Genomic DNA, 23,561 nt, shown 5'->3' with positions numbered 1-23,561 from the left:
AACATTGTGTTATTAGAACAGCTATATCGTAAAGGAGAGGGCGGACCAGTGGCCACAACTAAGATCACCAATAGGCGGCCCACATTTAATGTGTAAATTTAAAAAAAACCATGTTCCCCGACACCCGCTGTGACAGCTTTTGGGCCACTCATTATTTTAATAACTAATAAGAGTATAATAAACGGTATTGCATAGCTAAAGCCTTTCTGAAACAACAGATGGATTCAGATTATCGGAATGGAGTTAAGATCATTAAAAAAAACACCTAGAAGCTGCAATGTCAAGCACACTGGAGGAAAGCATCTCTTAAACAAACAAGCAGAAACTAGCTGACAGCTGATGTGTTGAGTAATCTTTCTACTTTTTTTCCCAGTCTCAAGGAGCTTTGCCTAAATCCTTTATGGACACTTTCAAAGATGCACAGGAGAGAAGAAAAAAAACTCTATTAAGATTAAGATTGCCAAATGCTGCTCAGCAGCTCTTTCAAACATTTACGACTCTAAACTCGGGTCTGACAGACCGTAAAGGAAACACTTCAATAGTTGTTTTTTTTTTTCTGGTGCTAGAAATACAGAAAGAAAGTCATTCTAAAATTTGGGTGACCCAATCTTTTTTCGGCCTGCGGGTCAAATACATTTTAGACATATCCGATAACACGGGTGGCCCAATCTTTTCTTCACCCGAGGGCCAAATACATTTTAGACATATTCTATAACACGTGTGGCTCAATCTTTTCTCGGCCAGCGGGCCAAATACATTTTAGACATGGGCCGCCAGAAAAAAGAGGTGCTGAGACTGACTCTGCGTCTCTAAGTCTTCATTATTTAGTGTGGACTTGGGTGTCTAATGGCCTGAAAGCACCACTTCTCGGACCGGAAAGGGTTGGGGGCCGTTGTGAGGATATCAGTATTCTATACTAATGTTTAATGATCATGGTCGTATTTAACATCAATGGGAAATCTGCGAAGTAATGGCAGCAGTCTTTTTGGAGAGGATCTAGACATTTGACCCCATTGGTTTGTTTGTGATTACTTTTAATTCTTCACCGTCCCCTGTCTCGATGCATCTTCGATTGTTGGATAGCCAAGAGCAATTTACTGACTCTCGTTTGTTGCTATACCAAGCGTTACATTTCGTCTGAGATTATTTGCCAATTGCGTCTTTTGCCGGCCCCCCGGCTTTCCTTTTACCTGGTAATAATCCTTGCAGAAAGGCTTTTTACTAAAAGCTCAATATTTTCTACATTGCTTCTATTACATTCAGCGTCTTGAATTTGATTATGTTGAATTTGATTATGTTAATTTTACAATGTAACTTCTCTTTTTTTTTCCTGCATTAGATGTACCGAAATATGTAGGTCACTAGTTGGTCCGCGTATCGCGTAAAATACTGCACTCGCCCTAAATCTTTGGAATCGAAGACAAACTCTTTTAATTGCGCAGTGTTTGTTCAACTAGGGATGGGTGGCTAAGGGGAATAAACCGCTTGACTACCTACCAAGGGAGTTCGAATCCTGTCTCAAGTAGAGTTGTGTTTGCTGAGTGCCTAAAGGCAGCACTGAAACCTTCTCCCAGATACCCCCTCACTCCCACGAGTCCATACAAAGAGATTGGACCAGAACGCAATGAGAATGCTTATAACATGAAAGATGCACTATTAGCACTATATATAAGCAATTTTTTAAAATGTTATACATTGGCTTATTTGAAGTGCAGTCTTTGAGTAGATCACACGTAGGCCTACACAGAATTCATAGACACACAGACCTTTTTCAAAACAGATGTTTCACTTTTTTAAATGCATGTTTGATGGGCGTTGGATGTCCATATTGCAATATTTAAGGTGTGCAATCAATATTGTTTTTTTTTTATCTTCTACACACGCAGCACTTGTGTCACGCATCGAAGCCATGCCGGGAGACACAGCCCCAACTCGAGGACACAACCACCATCAGGACCCAGGCTATGGAGGTCATCACCACCTTGGAGTACGAGACTACTCTCAGTCCCCAGACAGCTGCCACCGTCACCACCAGTAATGTAGAAACAGTTGTCCAGCTCAAGTCTATAGAGATGCAGGCAGGGAATATCTTGAGGTCTGTACAAATTGCCTAGTACCAAAAATAAAATAAAAACAACTACCGAACTGCATTAAAATGTAAAATACGATATCTTTTAGTACAAACGCCATATCTAAGTACGGTATTTATTAAATACAGTAAATATTCACAAGAATTATTGATTGATTAATTAGCGGCAGCTTTTTAAAAAATGTGTACGTGAGCTGATAAAAACTCTCACAGGCAGTGGCGTAGCATCCATTGCGCGAAGGGGTTCAATGAACCCGGGCCCATGACCAATAGGGGCCAAAACGGGCATTGAAAACATATAAACCAAAGATATCAAATTCTTATATAATTTTACTTTGCAGTCATTGTGCTATAAAAGGCAGTACCAGCAAAGGAATTACTTTTTTTAAATAACCTGCTGATGCATACATGGTGACTGGATTTGTTTTTTCATTTCATGGGGGGGGCACCATCATATTCTTGAACCCGGGCCCATGAGCACCTTGCTACGCCACTGCTCACAAGGTGTGGTTGGACAAGTCCACTAGCTGCAGGTGTACCTCAATAAGCCCACACATCAACAATCTAGGCATTCATTCAAATCTCGTGGGCTCAACATTTCGCTCTATTAAAGAATCAGTTTGGAGGCGCGGTGGCTGAGTGGTATAGCGCTTGGCTTCCGAACCGGGGTCCCGGGTTCGAATCCTGGTGAAGACTGGAATTTTTATCTCGGGATTTCTGGGCACCTCTGAGTTCACCAGACATAAGTTGGGGAAAGTAAAGCGGTTAGTCGTTGTGCTGGCAACATGACACCCTCGTTAACCGTAGGCCATATAAACAAATGACCTTTACATCATCTGCCCTATAGATCGCAAGGTCTGAAAGGGGAACTTTACTTTCTTTTATATAACCAGTTCAAAATGTTACACTTCAGGTTCACCCCCAGTAAGAACTCTGGAAGTAACTTTTCCATGCAAATCTACGAGGTGACTGAAGACGGTTTCCTCTCGTGCAACTTCTCCCTCGGCACTGCAGTCATTGAACACGAAACCAATGAGACATTTGATGTGCCGCAGCATTTCTTGGATCCGGGGAGTCACTTTTTTATAGGTGAGTCAGTCAGAGCGATAATACATAGTGTAGGACACAACTGATTACTTTGAATTATTGGTGGTTAAAGGCTCTCGCTCTCTCTCAGTTTTGATAACAAACAGCTGCGTGTAAAGGCTCCGAGGCGGCCGTACTAGTTCGAGGGGCCCTGGGCGAGTGTCAAATTAGAGCCACGAATATTTGTAAGATGGGCTGACGGTGATAAAAGATTCTCTTAATGGACTTAATGGTGGGGCCTAGGGCGGTTGCCCTATTCTCCACTCCCCAAGGCTACGTCTGATAAGCTACTGTCTAACTTTAGTGACCTGTACCGTGACCTCCGAAGGTGTCGCCTGTACGGGGGACTTTTTATGATAGACGGACTGGGTGTAGGCCTACTAATGATTTGTTGTTAGCATGGTTGTTCGGCCTGGTTGTTTATACTTAATTGCGTAATGTGGTAGGAGCTTGTACATCTACGATCTATTGAAAATTTTCACGATAAACTAAACAATATCAAGTGCGCTCAATTAAACTTACCAATTGCCAACTAAATTAAAATTAAGAAAGAGAAGAGCTTAAAGACGGGATCTCGCAGTGCTAAAATGTGCACAAGGATGAACACGTGACTTTAGAAAAAACACAAAGGTTATCAACACTTTCTTGATTCTGTACACCGGATACACCAAAAAAAAAAGCTTGCTAGTTATAGGCATATGGTTATCCACATGTATGAACATCTGCATTATATAGGCTTGTAGTTTGTTAATAAAGTTACATGCTGTTAAATGCTTAGCAATGAGTTTAGAGTTTCATCGTTGAGCTCTTGTGTGGTAAGAGATAGAAAGAAAACACCAATCAAACGTTAACATTACAGCCTCCACAACAGCTTGTTGCGACCCTCGTCCCCTGTTAGCTCACTCGCCTATACATATCACTTTATAAACATACACCATTGATAAGTACAGTTCCTTCAACGAAGGACAAATGCCAAACGTAGATTTGGATACAGCTATCCCTATGTTCTATTGATGACATAAACATCGTGTTTATCGCTCTATCGACAATGCGTAATTTATGCAAATTTTTTGTGTCTATAAAGTTTGTATTAAATTTATTAAATGGGAGAACGCAATGAATGTTCACGTGTAAGCCGATATTGTTCGTGTGCTGTCTGTCTGTTAGATTTTGAACTCAAAAACTAAAAGTGCTATAGAGTTGTGCTCAAACTAGGAGCCCCGGTTACCTTTAGCCCGTGCACAGGTCTAATCAGGTCTGTGGGGGACATGTTGGAAAGAATTACAGAATCATTGTCTTCATTTGCAATTCAAACTGTGAACTCATCTGTTAGGTAGCCAAACAAATAAAATGAAATGAATCCATATTGATTTTGTAAACCGATGTTTGTTTTTTTAAATTACGTCTCAATACCGTGAAGAGACTAAAGCTGAGCTGGTTTGGTCATATTGTAAGACAAGAGTCACTATCAAAAGTCATTCTTCAAGGTACAGTGGAGGGAGCATGAAGAAAGGGTCATCCAAAGAAAGGCTGGATGGATAACATAAAATAATGGACATGCATCTCTCTTGATATCCTGCTAAGAACAGCTGCTGACCGGGAGAAATGTCACAGCACCTCTACGATGAAAGTCTAAGGACAGATGATGATGATGATGACTTTTTTAAAGCGCATCTTTCATGATTTAGCATACTGAATGCGCTATAGTTCAATCTCTTTTTTTCTGGCATATGGGAGTAAGGGAAAAACTGGGAGACAGTTTCGCTACGACCTTTGGTGCTCTGCAAACACAACTTAGCTCGAGGTGGGATTCGAAAACAAATGCTTCTCAACTCTTTATCTCCGTTATTATTTTCCACGTTCTGACAGAATTGTTCATTTTTCACATTCTGCCCTGTTATGGTTTAACTTCAATAACATTTTTTTATGTAATCAGAAAACATTACTTTTGGTCTAGAATTATAGGAGAATGCGTGCTCTTTTTATACAACACAAATACAAGTTTATAAAAACAAAATTTAAATTTAATTTAATGGGGTCAAATCAAGGTATTAACGTCAATTATGTGAGAAGGAGTTCAGCCTTTGAAGCCAAGCCACGCATTCCGTATCATTTTTATTATTAGTTAACTGGACTTTGATAAATCAGTATGACTTTTGTTTATTCATATTTCTTCCTTAAATGAATTTTAGAAACGCGAAACCAATTGTTTTGGGATTTAAACTTTTTCTGATTATTTATTACATTTAGAACTAAATGAATTACAACTTCTCCAAAAAGGCGAAACAAAGACCAGAACCACGGTTGCTTGAGTGTGGACCTTGATCAAATTAAAAATCATACAGATCATCCGTGTTTCCATGAGGTCAGCACACTGATGGCAGAAGACACCAGAAGGAATTACTTTAATTGTGGAGACTGGTCAAAACCACAGCTCTTACCTCGTATCGCTAGAGTTTTTACTTCCATTCACGTGACCATACACATCAGACTGGGACATCTCTGGGCCAGTTGTATCGCGAGCACAGCAATCTCATTCTGCCAATAGCTAGTTAATTACATACAGCGCGTCTTACAGGAAAGATAGACTACGATAGACTTGCCGACGTGATGCAAGCTTCTCGAGGCGAAAGTGTCAACATGGTTTCTGGTCGTCGTGTTTGTTCTCTAGCTCTCAAGATACTTTGTATTATATCTTGCAAGGGTTGTCTTATCTTGAGTCAATGAGCCAACCACAGGCTTGCGGATCCAGTATAGCTAATCTCGAATACTGAAGTTTACGTTAGTTATTAATATACTCCTCTCACAGATCTCTCTCTCTCTCTCTCTCTTTATATATATATATATATATATATTTCTCTGTCTATGACTCTTCTATAGTTAAATGAACATTAGTTCTACTTGGCCCCAACCTCACCTCCTACAAGGGATGAAGACAGGAGAACTACGTCGGACAGTATTTGAACTCTGCAACTTACGATTTTGTTCTTTTGGTGGTATTTTTTCTTCCTCATAATGCTGGGAATTTTACTTACTTTTTCTTAGGTACCTCCAACATTAGTGCATTGGCCAGGTGTGACTTCGGCCTTCGATTGAATGTCACGGTCAAGTCTAACAAATGTCACGATAACCACATCTCACCGTGTCATGGCTGGGGCTTGTGTATCACATACCCAAACGAGGTAAAAAGCGCCTTGCATCTTTCTCAGTTAGTTGTGGCTAGAATTGTATCTCGTTCTCAGACATAGAATATTTAAGCTAATTATATATAGTGATTTACCAACAAACTCGCAGTCCCTTTTATATATTGAATCATGAAAGATTGAAAGCATATCATGTTATTTTTTTTTATTGCAGCCAACATTCAAATGCCACTGTTGCGGCACATACAGAGGTACTTACTGTGAACTCTTTGATTCCTGTTTAAGTAATCCATGTTTGAACGGCGGACTCTGCTATCATCCTGCTAACAACTCCCACGAATTCGCATGTCAGTGCTCACTAGGTAAATACATTTCTTGTCATGAAGTTGGCATTATAAATTTGACCCAAGGGAAGACCACCGATCGATGTAATGATGTGGAGGCAGGTCTAAAACAGCTTGGGGTTTGGGCGTAGAGACGAAAGGCTGAGTAGAGATCTGAATGGAGGGGTGTACTGGGGCAGGCCAGAGACCTCCATGAGCTGTAGCGCCACTGGGATTGATGGATGCATTATTAATAATACATTTAGCGATGTAGTCATAGGCTACTTGTTCTTCTGCCTTTACCTTCACCTACCCCTTAGTCTGTTGGACCGTTGGGGCGCCATGCAAGACTCGTGGACCGTCTTCCTCCATTCCTCTCTGTCTTTTGTCTTAGTTAGAACCTCTTTCAATGGCAGGCCCATCCATTCTTTTATGCTGTCCTCCCATCGCTTTCTCTGTCTGCCTCTTCTTCTTTTTCCTGGTACTGTTCCTTGAAGGAAGGTCTTTGCAAGCCCCGAAGATCTGGTAATATGGCCATAGATTTTAAGCTTGCGTTTTTTTACGATAGTTAGGTCATCATCCTTAGAGCTTACAAGGATACACAAGGCAGTGTAGCAAATAGCCCAAAGCTAATGGGTTTAGTGTGTGGGCAGCATGGCGTGTCTGGACACCGACAGGCTATGACTGCTTCACATCACATTCTCAAATCTCTTTTGAGACAATTTCAGTTAGGCTGCTTGGAGAGGGATCTGTATTCTTATCTTATCAGATAAACCAGTCAGATTGGATTAAAGTTTCTCGACATTTTATCAACGTGTTCTTGCTGTGTCTTGCTGTGGGCGACACTTTTTTTTTGTCTACTCCAACACTCACTATACGCTATATCAAGAAGGTCATTATTGGCCTGATTTATGTAACATGTTCAAATGTAACTACTTGACCTGACCTATGCAAGGGTTTTAAAGGTAGGGACTTGACCTGAACAATGCAAGAAGGTCACAGTCTTATTTAATTTGTTTTCTACGCTAAAATGCTGTTTATTTCACATTTTAGAGGAAACGAGTCTGTGTTTAGCTCTGTCTTATTGTCCTTCATGTGGGCAATCATTCTTTCATTCACAGCTTGCAGTCTCAGGAGCAGACGATATGTTTCAGACGTAAGGCACTAAATATTGATTTTCTCCCTTGTTTTTTTCTTCCTTGACTTTTCGTTCTGAAGGAATGCATATAGTACAATGCCATTTATTCCCATATGCTGCATTTATAACAAGCCTAATTTGTATCACAATGACAAATCAGTATTACTGTAACGTTTCCAATGCTTTGTACTGTACCGATAACATTAATTTAAGTCATTCAAATCATCCCTTAATTTCTTATCTTCAGGTTATTACGGGTTGGTGTGCGAGAATCAGACGGACAACCTATGCGACATGGTGGACTGCTACAACAACTCCACATGCACGGGGAACAGCAGCCACTTTCATTGCCACTGCCCCGCGGGGCTGACCGGCACCCACTGCGAGGTGGACATTAATGAGTGTGAGCCTAGGCCTTGTTATAACGGAGGCCATTGCGTTGATGAGAGAAATGGCTTCAAGTGCCTTTGTGAGCCAGGTAGATCTAAATGATGCAAGGTTGTAAAAGAAAAAGTAACTCAGTGAGTGTCCATTAAGGGTCGAGCTTGCGACTTCTTATGACCTTTGACCAATGGGAAGGATTTTATCCACAGGCCAGGAATGAGAGATGGCTCCTCACCGATGCCTGTCCAGAGGTTCCCCATCAACTAGATGACCATTGTTGTGAGATATAACTCCTTGAGTCACATCTAGGTTCCTTGTTCTCATTGAGGCTGGAGGCTGAGCCCAAGAGTTATATAACTCTATAATGTACCACCACTATCAGTGAGAGGACCACCAGATGGAATTTAGATCCTATTGCCTTCTGCATAATATTTATCTTAGAACAACTCATATATTGCTTTCACTTTTTTTCTAGGCCTTCTTCTTTTCCTTGTCCCCGATTAGTTCTATTTGGTGTGTATTATACTCTCAGGCCTTGCCTTTCTCCTATACATGCTTTTAAATATAAATTATTTTTGAATCCTTAAGCAAAGAAAGATAACTCAAATTATTCATTCAACTTTAGGTTACCACGGAGTTACCTGCTCGGAGGGGCGTGAGCCATGTAGCCTATCACCCTGCAAGAATGGAGGATTCTGTCATAACAGGACCACAGAAGACGCCAAATCCTTCGCATGCCACTGTAAGCCAGGTTGGGGATCTGAGGACTGCTCACAAAAGGTAGTGCTTACATTTGGTATTATCTTATCTTATCTTATATAATACAGACGTTACTTCAAAAAAGAAGATGATTACGTCCTACGCGTCATGCATTTAGTCATGCATATTAACCAATGACTTAAATTCTGCCAAGTCACTGGTTTTCCTGGCTAGCTCAGGCAACCCATTCCATGCTCTAATAGCACTAGGGAAGAAGGAGTATTTGTACAAATTTGTCCTAGCATATGGGACGAGGAATGTGCCTTTATCTTTGTGTCTTTCAGAGTATTTTATTAAATTTTGTTTTTGTATTTGAAGATTATGGTTCAGTGTTTTATGTATTATTGCTACTTTACTTTTGAGCCTTCTGTCCTGAAGGCTTTCTAAATTTAGTGATTTCACTAAAGGTGTTACTCTAGTCAAATGTGAATATTCGTTTGTTATGAATCGCACTGCTCTATTTTGTGTCTGTTCTAGTTTCTTAATGTTTTCTTGAGTTGAGGGGTCCCAAACAGAGGATGCATATTCTATTATTGGCCTAACCAAGGTTAAATAACATTTTAGTTTTATGTTCTTATTTGATTTATAGAAATTTCTTTTAATAAATCCTAATGCTTTGTTTGATTTTTTTGTAGTTTCATCAATATGTGGATTCCATGACAGTTTTTCATTTATTGTAACACCTAGGTATTTTACGTTATGGTATGATACACCAGTGGATCTCCCAAGAATTAGATGCCCTTGATGATTCGATTTCTCAGTCTTCAACCGACTGCTTAAATTTTGTTTAATTTCCATAGAAGACTGACATATTATTTATAAATATAGTAGCTACGCTCGTAAAAAGAACTTCTTCTAAATCAAAGTTGAGGAGCTATCCTTGAATCATATTTCAAGTCCTTAAAAGTAAACAAATTTTGCATTTCTTTACAGATATCTGTCTGTGACACTAAACCATGTCAACATGGGACATGTATTGAGAAAGAAGGGGAATTTGCCTGCTCCTGTTTTCCTGGTTTTACAGGTACAAAGACAAAGTTAATATTTAAACATTTTCAAAAATTGTCATAATATATACACACCTTAGGTTGTAAAAAAGGAATAAAAAAAAATATCACAAGGGGGAAATTAAGAACTTGTGTCTGCAATGAAGAATATCTATATTAATTAAATTATGAACAAAACTAAGAATCTTGATCTGTATAGAAGATGGACAGATTGCAATAATGTTTAAAGGTACCGGTAGTCTAGATCCACTAATAAAAGAAAAGATAATGCCACACTTCATGTTTCAAAAAAGTAAAATTGTAGTCCTTCAAATACATTTTGGTCTCCCTAGAAGTTTGTAATTTTAAATGATATCCTGAATACTATTTTCTAAATAGAGACTATGTTTTCTGAATGGAGCCTTATGTTTTTTTAATGGAGCCTAATGTTCAATTAAGTTAATAATTCCTACTTATTGAAAGAACTAAAGAAAGAAAGATCTTTTAGTTTGATTTCAACAACTTACATATATTTAGAGAATACCCACATTTCTATAGGCTTCTAGATATTGCATTTGTCCTGAAGACTTGACTTAAATCCTTTTAACTGCCAGTGGAACCTAGAACGCAACAGTACTACACCATCGGACTCTGTTCTGGGCAATACCCATCAGTTGATGGTTCCTGCCGTCTTTGCTTCTTAGTCTATCAATCTCTTCTTTGTTTTCTTTGCCCTGCTTTGTGTTCCAGCCTTTCTCTTGAAGTACTCTTACCTGTTTGGCTATAAACTGAACTTCAATTTCCTTTGCATGCATTTATAATTGTAATGCATCCTTTGAACTCATGTATGTACTGATGTGCAGGGACCAGGTGTGAGGTGAACATCAATGATTGTGACCCAAACCCTTGTAAATATGGAGGTCACTGTAAAGATGGAGTCCACTCCCACACATGCATGTGTATCCACTCCCATGCAGGCTCCAACTGTCAGTTTACGTGTAAGTACAACTCAAGTCCACAAGCAGTTTAATGTCATAATTTAATTTAGAGGGCGCATGGTGGCTGAGTGGTAAAGAGCTTGGCTTCCAAAAAGAGAGGTCCTGAGTTTGAATTCCGGTGAAGATTGGATCATTGAGATTTTGAATTTCAGGATATTTAGGACCCCCCACATTAATGGGTACCTGACATTAGTTAGGGAAAATTAAAGGTGATCGGTCATTGTGCTGGCCACTTAACATCCTCATAATAATGAGCCAAATAAACATCTGCCCTATTAATTACAAGGTCTAAATGAAGTACTTTACTTTAACTTACTATATTATAGTAATTGACTTTTGTATTGGATTATTGTAAATTTTGTAAAGTAAAAATTAAATTAAAAAAAATTTTTTTTTTTTAAATGTAAAATAACAAACGGAGTCTCTTGCATTTTTAAAAAAAACCATCACATGTAATTTTTAATTTATCAAATAGGAAAAAATAATACAGTAAAATACTGCTGCACTCATCTTAATTTAATCTTGGGACTCAAAGATACCTTATTGTTATTATATTTATTATGAACTTATAGTCATTCTCAGGCACTGCCGAGATCAAAATTTGTCATAGAGAAATCAAATTCATTGTAGTCTCCACTTACCATGTAGCCACTGAAGAATGTTCATTGTATATTATTGTGTTGCAATAATTTGCTTTCTATGAAAATGCTTCAGTTCCAAAGAAGTTTGATTTTAATTTCTTTTCTTTGTTCACAGTGGATCTGTTCTCACCTATCCTAGAAGATGTGGATATTGCCGGTGGTATCATTCACAATCCTACTCACACACGTAACCTGTACATAGCTGCCGGAACGCTTACAGGTGCCGTGCTCATTATGGTCCTGATACTGATCATATGTTACTGTCGCATCAGTAGATCCTATCTCAGCTGCTGTGGACTGCATAGGATATTTTTGTACAAGAAATTTCATGAGTATGTATTGCATAATAATGCCTAGATAATAATGCCCACAAACATTAGTGACAATAAGCTACAGTAGAAGCTTAATGTTAAATGCTGGTGATGAAGATGGTAGGACTTCTGTTACTATAAGAGAAAATATGAGCATGTCAAGTTGTACTACTATTTTAACAATAATAATAATAATATTAACCGCTACCATTAATGATATTGCCATACCACTGTCTCATAACATAAGGAAAACTGAAATGAAAAAAAAAATGGGAACCTAGGCTAGGAGATTAAGCGTTTATAGAAATTATCTAAAATAACCATATATCCCATTGTTATATCAAATGAAAGGATAATGACAACTGACCTCACAGATACCTTCAAGGCCATTAAAATTCCTAGGAACATTCTCATTGCCTGTCAGAGGGGTTACTGCTGCAAATTTAGCATCTATCGAACTCCAAAAAGATGATCCACCTGACACAGAAATAAACATTTGAACTTCATCACTTGTGCCCCATGCAAGTGTGATTTATAAGTTCAATGATCTTCTAAGAGCATGTATAAAGAATATAATGAAGTAAGTTTGTGCTACACAAACTTATTCTATAGTAGAGCACTCTGCAGGTCAATGGTACTCAGGTTACTGGGGTACTCACAAACTCACCGCTAAAAGGCACAAACAGTTTCAGATTAACACCTTCTACCAATTAAATTAATTATATCTTTAATTAGTTACTGCTACCAGGTATCTGTATGTACATGAAGTTGCAACAAAAATGCACTCTTAAAGAAACCAAGGTAGCCCTTGCACATGCCACTATATTGTTTACAAATAATCTCTTACACATGCATATTTTTTTTTTAATTGTGTTTTAAAAATGGTGAATAGGAATGTAGAAACAATTTGCTTATTTTTTTTAAAGCATTCACTGAAGACCTAAAAAGCTTATTCATATGTTTCAAACATAATAGTAAGATCCCGATTTTAAATAGCCCTTTTGTTTGTTGACACCTAAATATGACAGACCGACAGCACAAAATAAATATTCCTTTTTTTCTTTTTTTTCTAAAGGGACTTCTAAAAAATTATGAAAATCAACATTATAATAAATAGTTTATGAAAATATAATTCTTGAAATGAAATGAATGCTTGAAGTTAAAAAGATCGTCTTTCCTATATTTGCCAGGGACTACATTGTCAATGTTGATGTGACCTCAGCATCAGACTGTCCTTTAGCTGTGGACTCTTACTGGAAACATATAGACAGTGAAACTGAAGCCTTAAGTTCCTGCTCATCAAGAAGTTCTTTTCAAAACCACACAGTCTAATGAATTGTTTTGGATATTGTGTAGTCTGATAGAACATGTGATGTATTGAATAAAATGTATTTCAATTCAATCTATTTTTCAATTTACAACTTTTCTATGTTACCAGTAATTCGTTATTTTTTTTCTTTTACTGGTCTCTTTATTGTACAATCATAAATAAATTTGTAGTCATGAATGATAAAAGTTAGTGATCTTCAAAACTAGGTACCGTAGTGTATTATTGTAGTAATAATTCCATAAAGTGGTTAGGGGTAATATCCAGAGTCCCACTCAGCCAATAAAGAGAGGAAGTGCTCGCTTTCATCTGTTCTTAGTTGAACTGTTAGGGCACCACACATGATATATATAGGTATATAAAAGCATTTTGTCTTTAATTCCATTTACTTATGCATATGATGTACAAATATAGGTGTATCCTTTCTCAACACTTAAGTCTTAAGAAAATCTTAAAACTATTTAGTAATGGTTTTTTAGTAGATATAAAAGTCAAGAACTGAATGCTATCAAAACACATTTCCTTATTCTAAAAGACTATCATTACAGCTAGTTGAGTGGGTAACATAAGACTAAGATGTGTGTGTTGTAATCACTCAATGAATCTCTTTTGTGTTTGTTCTCTTTTGTTGTTTTTTTCTATGAAATTTTCTTGGTTTTAAATGGAAAAAAAAAAAGGGGGGGTCTATTACCATGCTAGCACATTTCCAATTAGGATCAATAAAGCAGTCTTAGACTTAAATAGATAGACAATTAATGTTCTTAAAATTTGGACTACTGTACAATCGCAATGAGTAGCTCCCAGACAAAAAGAATGGAAGAGAAGCGGGAGCTTATTATAAATGATACATGGTCTCTACCATTGTATTGCATGTACTCCAGTTATTAATGAGGTTAGTTTTAGAATCTGTCAAAAAAACAGCTGCTTGATGTCAGTGTTAGAAGTTGACTTTAAAGCCAGCACAATTGTCATTTGGCATGGCCAATATATCTGAGCATATTTCATAGATTTTCTGTAATAATGATTTCCCTTTGACTATAATCTCACTTTGGATCTAACATTGAAATACTTTACTGATGTATATGTAAGACTGATAACTTCTATTTGCAGAAAGATTGAAACATTTGTTGTTGTTTTTTTGTGTATAACTTACATTTTCTTTAAATATGACCTTACATTCCTATACTATAATTATTTCTAACTGCTATTGTTCATGTGATAAATAAGAACCATCAACAGAACAGATTCAAAGAGATTTACATTTAGGAGCTGAATTAGTATCAGTAGCAGTACTCCACAATTTGTGCTTCCATGAAGAAGAAAGTATTGCATATTAAGTCTGGGTATAATGTAAGTTTAACCCAGGTAAAACTAAATAGAGAGAGGAACACTATTAAGCAATACCCACATTTGGATGCCCCTATTATTTAATATAATTTGATCTGCAGTTTCAAAACATTTTGTTGTGATTTAATGTGAATGTAGTTATATTATAATAATAACAATGGCAATAACTTCGATCTCTAAGATTAAGGATGAGTGCAGCCTTTCACATGACTGCGCAAACCCTGTTTTGACCTCCATATTTTCTGCATATTTTGCAGATGAAGCTGTTGTCCGTTGGAGGTCTACATTTTCTTTTTGTCTACTGCGCCTGTCTTCAACAAGGGCTTTTCTTTCTGTCCCGTCTCCTTCAGAGGCCATCTATTGTTTTCTTATAAGCCAGTCAGGATGAAATGGTGCCAGAGTTGATCTTTATAGCACTTACAGGAGGCACCTCTGTTACGCCATCCTCCTTTATGCTCACCAAAGAGTAGATTACAAATAACACCAGCCTCTGCTGGAGGCCGGTGTGTACAGTATAGAAGCACTAATTACCATTCGACAGCTCTGCTAAGTCAGACACTTATCCCGCTTGGGATTTGGAGTGAAATTGTAAATACTTAACTTTTTTTATCTTTTAATGTACATATTTTTTAACTTTATTTTTTTATATTTACTATAACAATTAGCACTGTCAATCAACTTAAAAAAAAAAAAAAGCTTGAAATTCTTTTAGACATGCTCTGTGTTAATTATTTTTTAAAATCAAAATTTCATTATTGTTGCCAGCCTTACACCCAAACAGCAATTTTTCTTCTAAAAATCATTAGGCAGTACAATTTTTAGTATTCATGTTTAAATTAGGTTGGACTGAAGAATGGTGCATCTATACTTCTTCATGTAGGAATTCAAAACTCATCATGAATTGTACATTAATATACTGAAATTTATTCTAATTTTTGCTTTCTATTTACACAACTAATCAAATCTGCACAACAATGACATTATTTAGCTTGGGATGTAGCTTTAGTGGTGTCCTTTAGGGTATTTTATTGAAACCATAACTGCATTTTGATGTTATAGATTGAAACATTTACATGCATAGTTTTTCTAGTCTATTTTTTTTTTCTTTACAAACTTTTCATATTTGTTTACAATTGTTCATAATGATTTGATGATCTTTTAAAGACTTGCTAAACATTAAGTATTGCTGGTATATAGGCCTAGTTGCTGTGACCTATAGTGCATATTGTTGTCATTATTCAGTAAAACAATGTTCTTGGTAAAGCTACTTTTGTATTGTATCTGCCATCTTAGCATTTTTCTTAGTACTGGAATTTTAAATTGTCAATCTGAGTTCTAAACTCCAATCAAGACAACAAGGCCTGTCTTGATGTCTGTTTGAAATAAATATCAAATGTTTTCAGGCTGTGTTACATGAGGGGAAATAAATACATCTGCTTAGAACACACTCACAAATGTTCTTGACAAAAAGAATTGTGTGATTTATTTTTTTTTGTTTGTTCAACCAGCAAAAATACAAATGGAAATAACTTGACAGATGCTAACTTTGAAGCAGCATTGTAGCAATTTAAAAACAACAATTTTCAACTTTTATGATCTACAATGAAAAGTGGAACTTTATAATGGGAGACAACATTTGTATGTTTAAATTAATAAGCTGCTTAAATAAACACATAAAATTCAAATTTCAAGAAAAGTTACAATGACCAAAGTACAATACCAACCACTTTGCCTAAAAAAAATTCACTTTTTTAATTTTTGCTACAAAACGTGTAGCTAGATCCTAAACAGGTTACTATTGGTTCCAGTATTAAATTTGCCTATTGGATACATAAACTTTTCTTAAAGGAGCACATGATTAAGATAATTTGCAAAGAAGAAAAAAAAGCAAGTGAATCCATAAAATATCCTCTAAGTCTGTTAATGATAATGGTATCAACTTATTTGGTTCAAAGTCATTATTAGAATTGGGTGTGTAACAATGACTGATCAAGGAAGCTAGCTGCCTTGAAGTCTATGGGGCCTAATCAAAGAATCAAGAAACAAAAATGTAAACAATGAAATGGAAGACCGACAGTGAAAGCAAAATCACAAAATGTTATAGATCGTCAGGAACCAGACATTTCCTTAAATACAATATAAAGGGTTAGAAAGTCATAGAAACTATTCAATATCTTAAATATTGTTAAGCATACACCAATAATTTGTGATCGAATATTTAAAGTCTGATGTTTAATGAGAATAAAAAGTCATTTATCAGCCATCAAAACTAATTTTTTTAACCCAAAAAATTTGAGAAGAAGGGGAGATTAATGGCCAAAAAACAAATATGATGATAAATTAATGAATTGCCATTACTTCTGTCACAATATATGTGTGGTGTTATGTATTTTAGGGTCTTTATTCATTAGTTTGATGGTATTGAGAATGTCCTGTGTGTATACTAAAATTTTACTTGTAACTGTCAGTTGGAATGTATGAGTGAATGGCCAGATGTAAGTTTGCATGAGGACACTTGCCAATGTGTGATTAAACAAGGGACAATAAAGTCTATGTTTAGCAATTCAACTAAGTTATTTAAGTGTTTATAATAGTTATAGTTACGGCAAGAGCCTAGTCGATTGTTCGATACCTAATGCGCTGGGTAGAATTGTCAAATACTGAAACATTATTTGAAGGTCTCATTGATTTATTCATTCTAGAAAAGATCCTCACATCATGAAACCCTCAGCTAGTGGCTTTTGTTCATGACATGAAACCAAAAGTTTGTCAACAGTTTATTACAGCACATCCAGAGCAAACACTTCAAAGGGGGGAAGACTTGATTTTAAGTGAGTTCCTGGTTGCTGCAAAAACAAATGATACCAAAAGCCAATCTAATCAAGAATGAAAAAGGGTGAATGTGAAACGTAAATGAAAGATGTTATTGAAAAAAAAATATGTTTTAAATGTTTCCAAACTGGACATTTAGCAGCACAATGTCATAACAAAAGCCCACAAAGATGAAACAAGACTATGGGCTCATGCAGAAGTCATGAGTTCAGAGCAAGTATCTAAGGAAGATCAAACAGACATCTGTACAATGCATCAGGTTAAATAGACTGTCAGAAAGTTGAACTATTTCCTCCTGAACCTGATCAGGTTCATATGGCTGGAGTGGTTACATGCATCGCTGGAAAACTTAAGATGTGTCCTGGATTCGTCTAAAAGAAATATATTTGGGTTCTGAGAGAACAGGCGCTACCACCATTGGGGTTAAAAACAGCATGGACCCCTTAACCAATTTTCCGGCAAGAAAAAACAAAGTATAACATTTGGAGGAATGACAGAACAGTACCCCACACCTGTCATCAAGCTAGATATGCCATTACTGTCAGGAAAAGTGGAAGCAAGTGTTGGAAAAGCCTGCAGCTGACTTGATTCTGGGGAATGTAACAGGCATAATTGAGCCCACAATTAAAGATAAGATAAATTCGAAGTTACAAATGCTGCGGTGATAAGATCATAATCTAATTAGAGAGATAACATGGGACAACCGATTCTATTTAGCCAAACTCGGATACAACACAAACTATGCTTGGAAATTAAGGAAGACTAAACAATATATAAGCATCCAACAAGCATAGTTATAGTTAAAAATGGGTTTCTCATTAGAAAAGATAAGAAAAACTACAGCTAATAGTACCTGCTGCAAAAAAAAATAATAATTTTGGAGTTAGGGCATGACTCCCCTTTTGCGGGTCATATGGAAACAGTATGGACAAAGAAAAGAATTTTCAACAACTTTTTACTGGCCTGGAATATTTAAAGCTGTGAAGAAATATTGCTCATCATGCAGTACTTGCCCCAGTACAAAACCAAGAGATTGATACACAAAAGCCCCATTCCAAGTGACAGATCTACAAGACACCATTTCTGATAGTGGCAATAGACATTGTGGGTCCATTGAACCCAATGTCTAAACAAGGATCAGATCTTATCTTCTTATCTTATATAATACAGACGTTGCTTCAAAAAAGAAGATGATTACGTCCTACGCGTCATGCATTTAGTCATGCATATTAACCAATGACTTAAATTCTGCCAAGTCACTGGTTTTCCTGGCTAGCTCAGGCAACCCATTCCATGCTCTAATAGCACTAGGGAAGAAGGAGTATTTGTACAAATTTGTCCTAGCATATGGGACGAGGAATGTGCCTTTATCTTTGTGTCTTTCAGAGTATTTTATTAAATTTTGTTTTTGTATTTGAAGATTATGGTTCAGTGTTTTATGTATTATTGCTACTTTACTTTTGAGCCTTCTGTCCTGAAGGCTTTCTAAATTTAGTGATTTTACTAAAGGTGTTACTCTAAGTCAAATGTGAATATTCGTTTGTTATGAATCGCACTGCTCTATTTTGTGTCTGTTCTAGTTTCTTAATGTTTTCTTGAGTTGAGGGGTCCCAAACAGAGGATGCATATTCTATTATTGGCCTAACCAAGGTTAAATAACATTTTAGTTTTATGTTCTTATTTGATTTATAGAAATTTCTTTTAATAAATCCTAATGCTTTGTTTGATTTTTTTGTAGTTTCATCAATATGTGGATTCCATGACAGTTTTTCATTTATTATAACACCTAGGTATTTTGTGTTTTTAGTCTGTGTTACTGGTTTGCCATGAATAAGATAAGTGGAATTAATTTGTTTTAGTTTTTTTGTTACTCTTAACAACTGACATTTTTCTGGGTGGAAAGACATGCTCCAATTTGATTCCCATTTCTGTAATTCATCTAATTCTCTTTGTAAAATATCTGTGTCTTGTGTTGTTTTTATTGTTCTATATATTATGCAATCGTCTGCAAATAATCTGACTTTTGTTCCTGAAGTAATGCAATTTGGTAAATCATTTATGTAAATTAAAAATAGTAGTGGACCCAAGACTGTTCCTTGAGGTACACCTGAGTTTACTGTTATCGGTGTTGATTTAGAGCCATTTATTATTACAGTTTGTTCTCTCCCTATCAGAAAGTCTTTAATCCACTGATGCAGTGGACCATTAATGCCGAAATATTTTAATTTTTTAAGCAAACTATGGTGGTGAACTTTGTCAAAAGCCTTAGAAAAATCTAGTAAGATAGCATCTATTTGTTCACTATTATCTAAACCTTTTGAAAAATCATCAATTAGTCCTATTAGTTGTGTTTCACATGATCTATATTTCCTAAAGCCATGTTGGTATGGTGTGAGGACATTATGTTTGTCTAAGTGGTTTATGATGTTGCTACATATTATGTGTTCTAGGATTTTACATGTGATGCTGGTAAGTGATACTGGTCTGTAGTTTCCTGGGTCAGATTTTTCTCCTTTTTTAAATAGGGGGGTGACATTAGCTTCTTTCCAGTCCTTTGGTACTCTGCCCTGGTTAAGTGAAGCCTGAAAGAGTATTTTGAACACTGGGGCTAGCTCATTACTTAGTTCTTTGAGTAATCTAGCTGGAATACCATCAGGTCCAGAAGCTTTATTTGGTTTGGTGTTGGCTAATAGTTTTTGAATTCCATTTTCTTGTACTACTATATCTTCTATGTTGTCTACTTGGTTCAAATTCAGTATTATGTCTTTGTCTCCTGGGGCTGAGAATGCTGATGCAAAGTATTTGTTTAGAATGTTTGCTTTAGTTTCATTATCATTATGTATTATGTTATGTTCATCTTTTAATGGCGATACGCCTGTTGTTTCCATTTTCTTAGACTTAATGTATGACCATAGGTTTTTGTTGTTGTCTTTAGATATTACATTGTTTATGTATTCACTCTGCAGCTGTCTGCTTACTTTTTGGGTTAAGTGTTTAATTTTTATATACTTTTTGTAAACTCTTTCTGCATTAGTTTCTTTAAATTTTCTATATAGGTTTTCCTTCTGTTTACAAAGCTTCTTTAGTCTATTATTAAACCAGCATTTATTTATTTTGTTTGATGTGTATTTAGTTGGTATTTGATTTTCTATAATGCTTTTAAGATGGTTTTTAATGAAATTCCAGAGGTCATCGACTGGTTGGTTAATGTCTTTTTCTAATAAGAATGTTTGTTGAAAGTTTAATGCAGCTTGGTGTAGTTGTGTTATGTTACATTTATTCCAGAGTAAGATTTTTCTTTTGGGTTTTGTATTGGCTACTGCTTTTATCTGACTGTGTATTTTTATGATCTCATGGTCTGATAGACCAGGGATAATATCATAATCAACTACTTATACATACTTATACCAGATACATACTTACAATGGCTGACCTTTGTACTAAGGTGTATGTGAGTATATTCAAATGTTTGCCTGTATGTGTCAGTTGAAATGTCTGAGTAAATGACAGGGAGTGTGTCAGTTGGAAAGACTAACAGTTGCATGTGTGTGTGTTTAAACGAAGGGACAAAAGGTTAGCGATCCAACCAAGTTATTTAAGTGTGTTATAGTTATATCAAGAACTTGAGCAACACCTCGACGAATGAGGAGAGACTATTTAACTGCTAATGAATTAGAGAGTTTAACAGAGAAACTTTGCAGGACATTTAATTATTTCATAATGACAGACCATACAAGATAAAAAAAATGAAAGAAAATGTTTTCTTTTCCTGCATTTTACTTAAGAACAAAGACATTGAAATAGAACATGCTACTATTGTAACAATTAAAGAGACATGATTTCAAAATAAAACAACATTGAATGAGTCAATGAAAAATATTTTAAAGTCTAGCTATCTATTCAGTAAGTATATTATAAATAAGAGCATTGTACAGCGAATGAGGTCATTTTAAATGTTTTTAGATAATTGTATATAAATTTAAAATACGTATATATTCAAACATTATTATCAATTAAGTGCACAACAAAATATTTAAAATAGTTTCTATTTACCACAAATTTTGTATTAGGAACATTAATATTTCACATTTATAACACAAATGTTGTTTTATTAAAAAAAAAAAAAATGTGATTTTTGGAAACTAAATGGCTACATGTGTATGTGGAAATGAAAAAAAAACCCAGTCTTCAACTGGCTTTGAACTTGATACCCCTCAGTTTGAAAGCCTAATCCTTTACCACTCAGCCACAACACCCCCAAAACAGAATTGCAAATCTAATATTTCATGAAATTTGGTCAAGAAAGCATCACAAGCCTAATAGGATCATCTTAGTTCAACAAGAATAAAACCAATGAAGCAGTGAGGAAGAGGATCCATGGCGATGACCCACCAGTCAATATTTCTTGATACTTGAATGGTGATTTACCTCTTACTACTATTTTAACCTTTTGGTTCCAATCACATGCCAAGTTGAATTTAGGCCTAAATTTGCTCCTTTTCTTGAGTTTTACAATGAAAGTGAAATGCTCACTGATAATTGGCTTGCTGTTGCCTTCTCAATCTTGTAAGATTCATATATTCTAATTTCTTGGATGATGCCATGCTTAGTTTTTTTCAGATGGTGTGATTTCAGTTCTTTCACCTGTGAAAAATAAAAAATAAATGTATATATACATAATTTTATATATTGTATTCAACATTCAAGCATAGCTGGGAATATTTAAATTGATAATTTGGAAATTGAAAATTGTATTAAAGAATTAAATAATTTTAATAATCCAAATCGAAATGAAAGAAAATCTATTGGAATGTACAATATAATTCAATTTCAAAATTAAATCCACAGAAAATAATTTAATAATTAACTTTCAACCTAAGGAATGACTCCGCTTATTTTATTTCACTGTGTATTTTATACTCTCTAACCTTGACAGATGCTAGAGCTAGCATCGTGACAGGTGTGAGACAGGGGTGCATCTTATCTCCCTTCCTCTTCCTCCTAGCCATCGACTACATAATGAGGAGAGCAATGAATCAGACTGCCTTTGGTATTTCATGGCGAGAACAAAACCAAATGACGGAGTTTGACTTCGACGATGACGTTGCACTACTTGGGCTGTAAGTAAGTTAAGTTGCCAGTCAGGTAAGTTAACAAGAGCATTATGACAGAGAATCTAAAATATTTCCATTTGATTGGACCAATATCTTATCTTATCTAAACAAAAGTGTGTATGAAAGTTAAGTGCATAGCATACCTCTCCAAGACTTAGGCTTTATTTTGAATATGATGCTGTCATCCAGAGTTCCTGTCCGGTAGAGTGGTTTTACTGTTCGAGATTTCACTGTTGGCTGATTTACATTAATTGAGCCTAATAAAGAGTAAATAAAATTAATGAACTATTCTAATACTAACGGTTACAATGTACTATAAAGAACAATTGAAGTGTGTTTACATTTAATCTATTACAATCATGTACTAACCATTTAATCACCTGTGTCAGCAAAACTGTCTATGCCTCATTTGAAAAGAGCAATGCATTGTTTGAACTGAACAAGCTGCAATAGAAGATTAAATATCGTTCTAATTATGCATTCTAGATTAGTTTTGGTCAAATAATGAATCAAACAAAATATTTGTATTACCACAATTTACTTAGTTGTTCTTAAGAATATGTGTGAACACATATTTTTGTTTTCACTTAAATACTTATTGATCATATTTCCATTTTGTGGGTGCGTCAAAAGATTATCAGTAAGATGTATTGAAACAAAATATGTATATGTTAAACATTTTCTAATGAAATAAATAGAAGAATAGAAATATTACAAGCAATTATATTTGTTTTTTAAATACAAGAAAGTAATGTAAATGAAAATTCAAAGATTAGTATCTCTTCAACCGGGGATCAACAATTCAAGAATAGAATTTATTTTGTTTCAGACTTGTGTGGACAGCATTCTACAAGGAACTTAAGCTGACTGAGCCAGATTTGTGTGTGTGCTTCATTACATTTTAGTGTTCCTATTTGTATTGACTTTGTATCAAGTTCTGTTGCAATGCTTAATTAGTTCAAGACTTTTTAACTATTTCATAATTACACGCCATTATTTTATTGCATGACAACACCATTTAAAGCTTTGGCTAGTGCATTACTCTTCATGTTCAAGTATTTAGGCTTGTGTCTCCAAATGAAA

The 23,561-nt window shown here is 35.7% G+C and overlaps 2 protein-coding genes across 7 annotated transcripts in view; one reads left to right on the top strand and one right to left on the bottom strand.

Annotated features, from left to right (window-relative positions):
- Window positions 1-1,964: 1,964 nt before the first annotated feature.
- On the top strand, window positions 1,965-13,190 carry LOC106055753 (fibropellin-1-like). The gene is made up of 10 exons (XM_013212178.2): window positions 1,965-2,095; window positions 3,003-3,178; window positions 6,221-6,357; window positions 6,533-6,680; window positions 8,027-8,257; window positions 8,789-8,943; window positions 9,856-9,946; window positions 10,772-10,906; window positions 11,663-11,879; window positions 13,049-13,190. Exons 1-10 carry the CDS (start codon window positions 1,965-1,967, stop codon window positions 13,188-13,190), a joined length of 1,563 nt encoding a protein of 520 aa, XP_013067632.2.
- Window positions 13,191-16,408: 3,218 nt separating this feature from the next.
- Window positions 16,409-23,561, bottom strand: part of LOC106055752 (RNA binding motif protein, X-linked-like-1) — a 35,744-nt gene continuing 28,591 nt past the window's right edge. The window contains exons 12-16 of one of the 6 annotated variants that reach the window (XR_008775143.1): window positions 22,848-22,922; window positions 22,622-22,735; window positions 22,293-22,482; window positions 21,793-22,008; window positions 16,409-17,954 (exon numbers count right to left, since the gene is read on the bottom strand). The gene's annotated coding sequence lies outside the window, so the exon portion shown is untranslated. The remainder of the gene's footprint in view (window positions 17,955-21,792; window positions 22,009-22,292; window positions 22,483-22,621; window positions 22,736-22,847; window positions 22,923-23,561) is intronic. The other 5 variants (XR_008775144.1, XR_008775145.1, XR_008775146.1 and 2 more) reach the window with 5 other exon arrangements.

Source organism: Biomphalaria glabrata, chromosome 15 (assembly GCF_947242115.1).
Source record: "Biomphalaria glabrata chromosome 15, xgBioGlab47.1, whole genome shotgun sequence".
NCBI classification, from domain to species: domain Eukaryota; kingdom Metazoa; phylum Mollusca; class Gastropoda; family Planorbidae; genus Biomphalaria; species Biomphalaria glabrata.
This window is presented reverse-complemented; position numbering and strand designations above follow the sequence as displayed.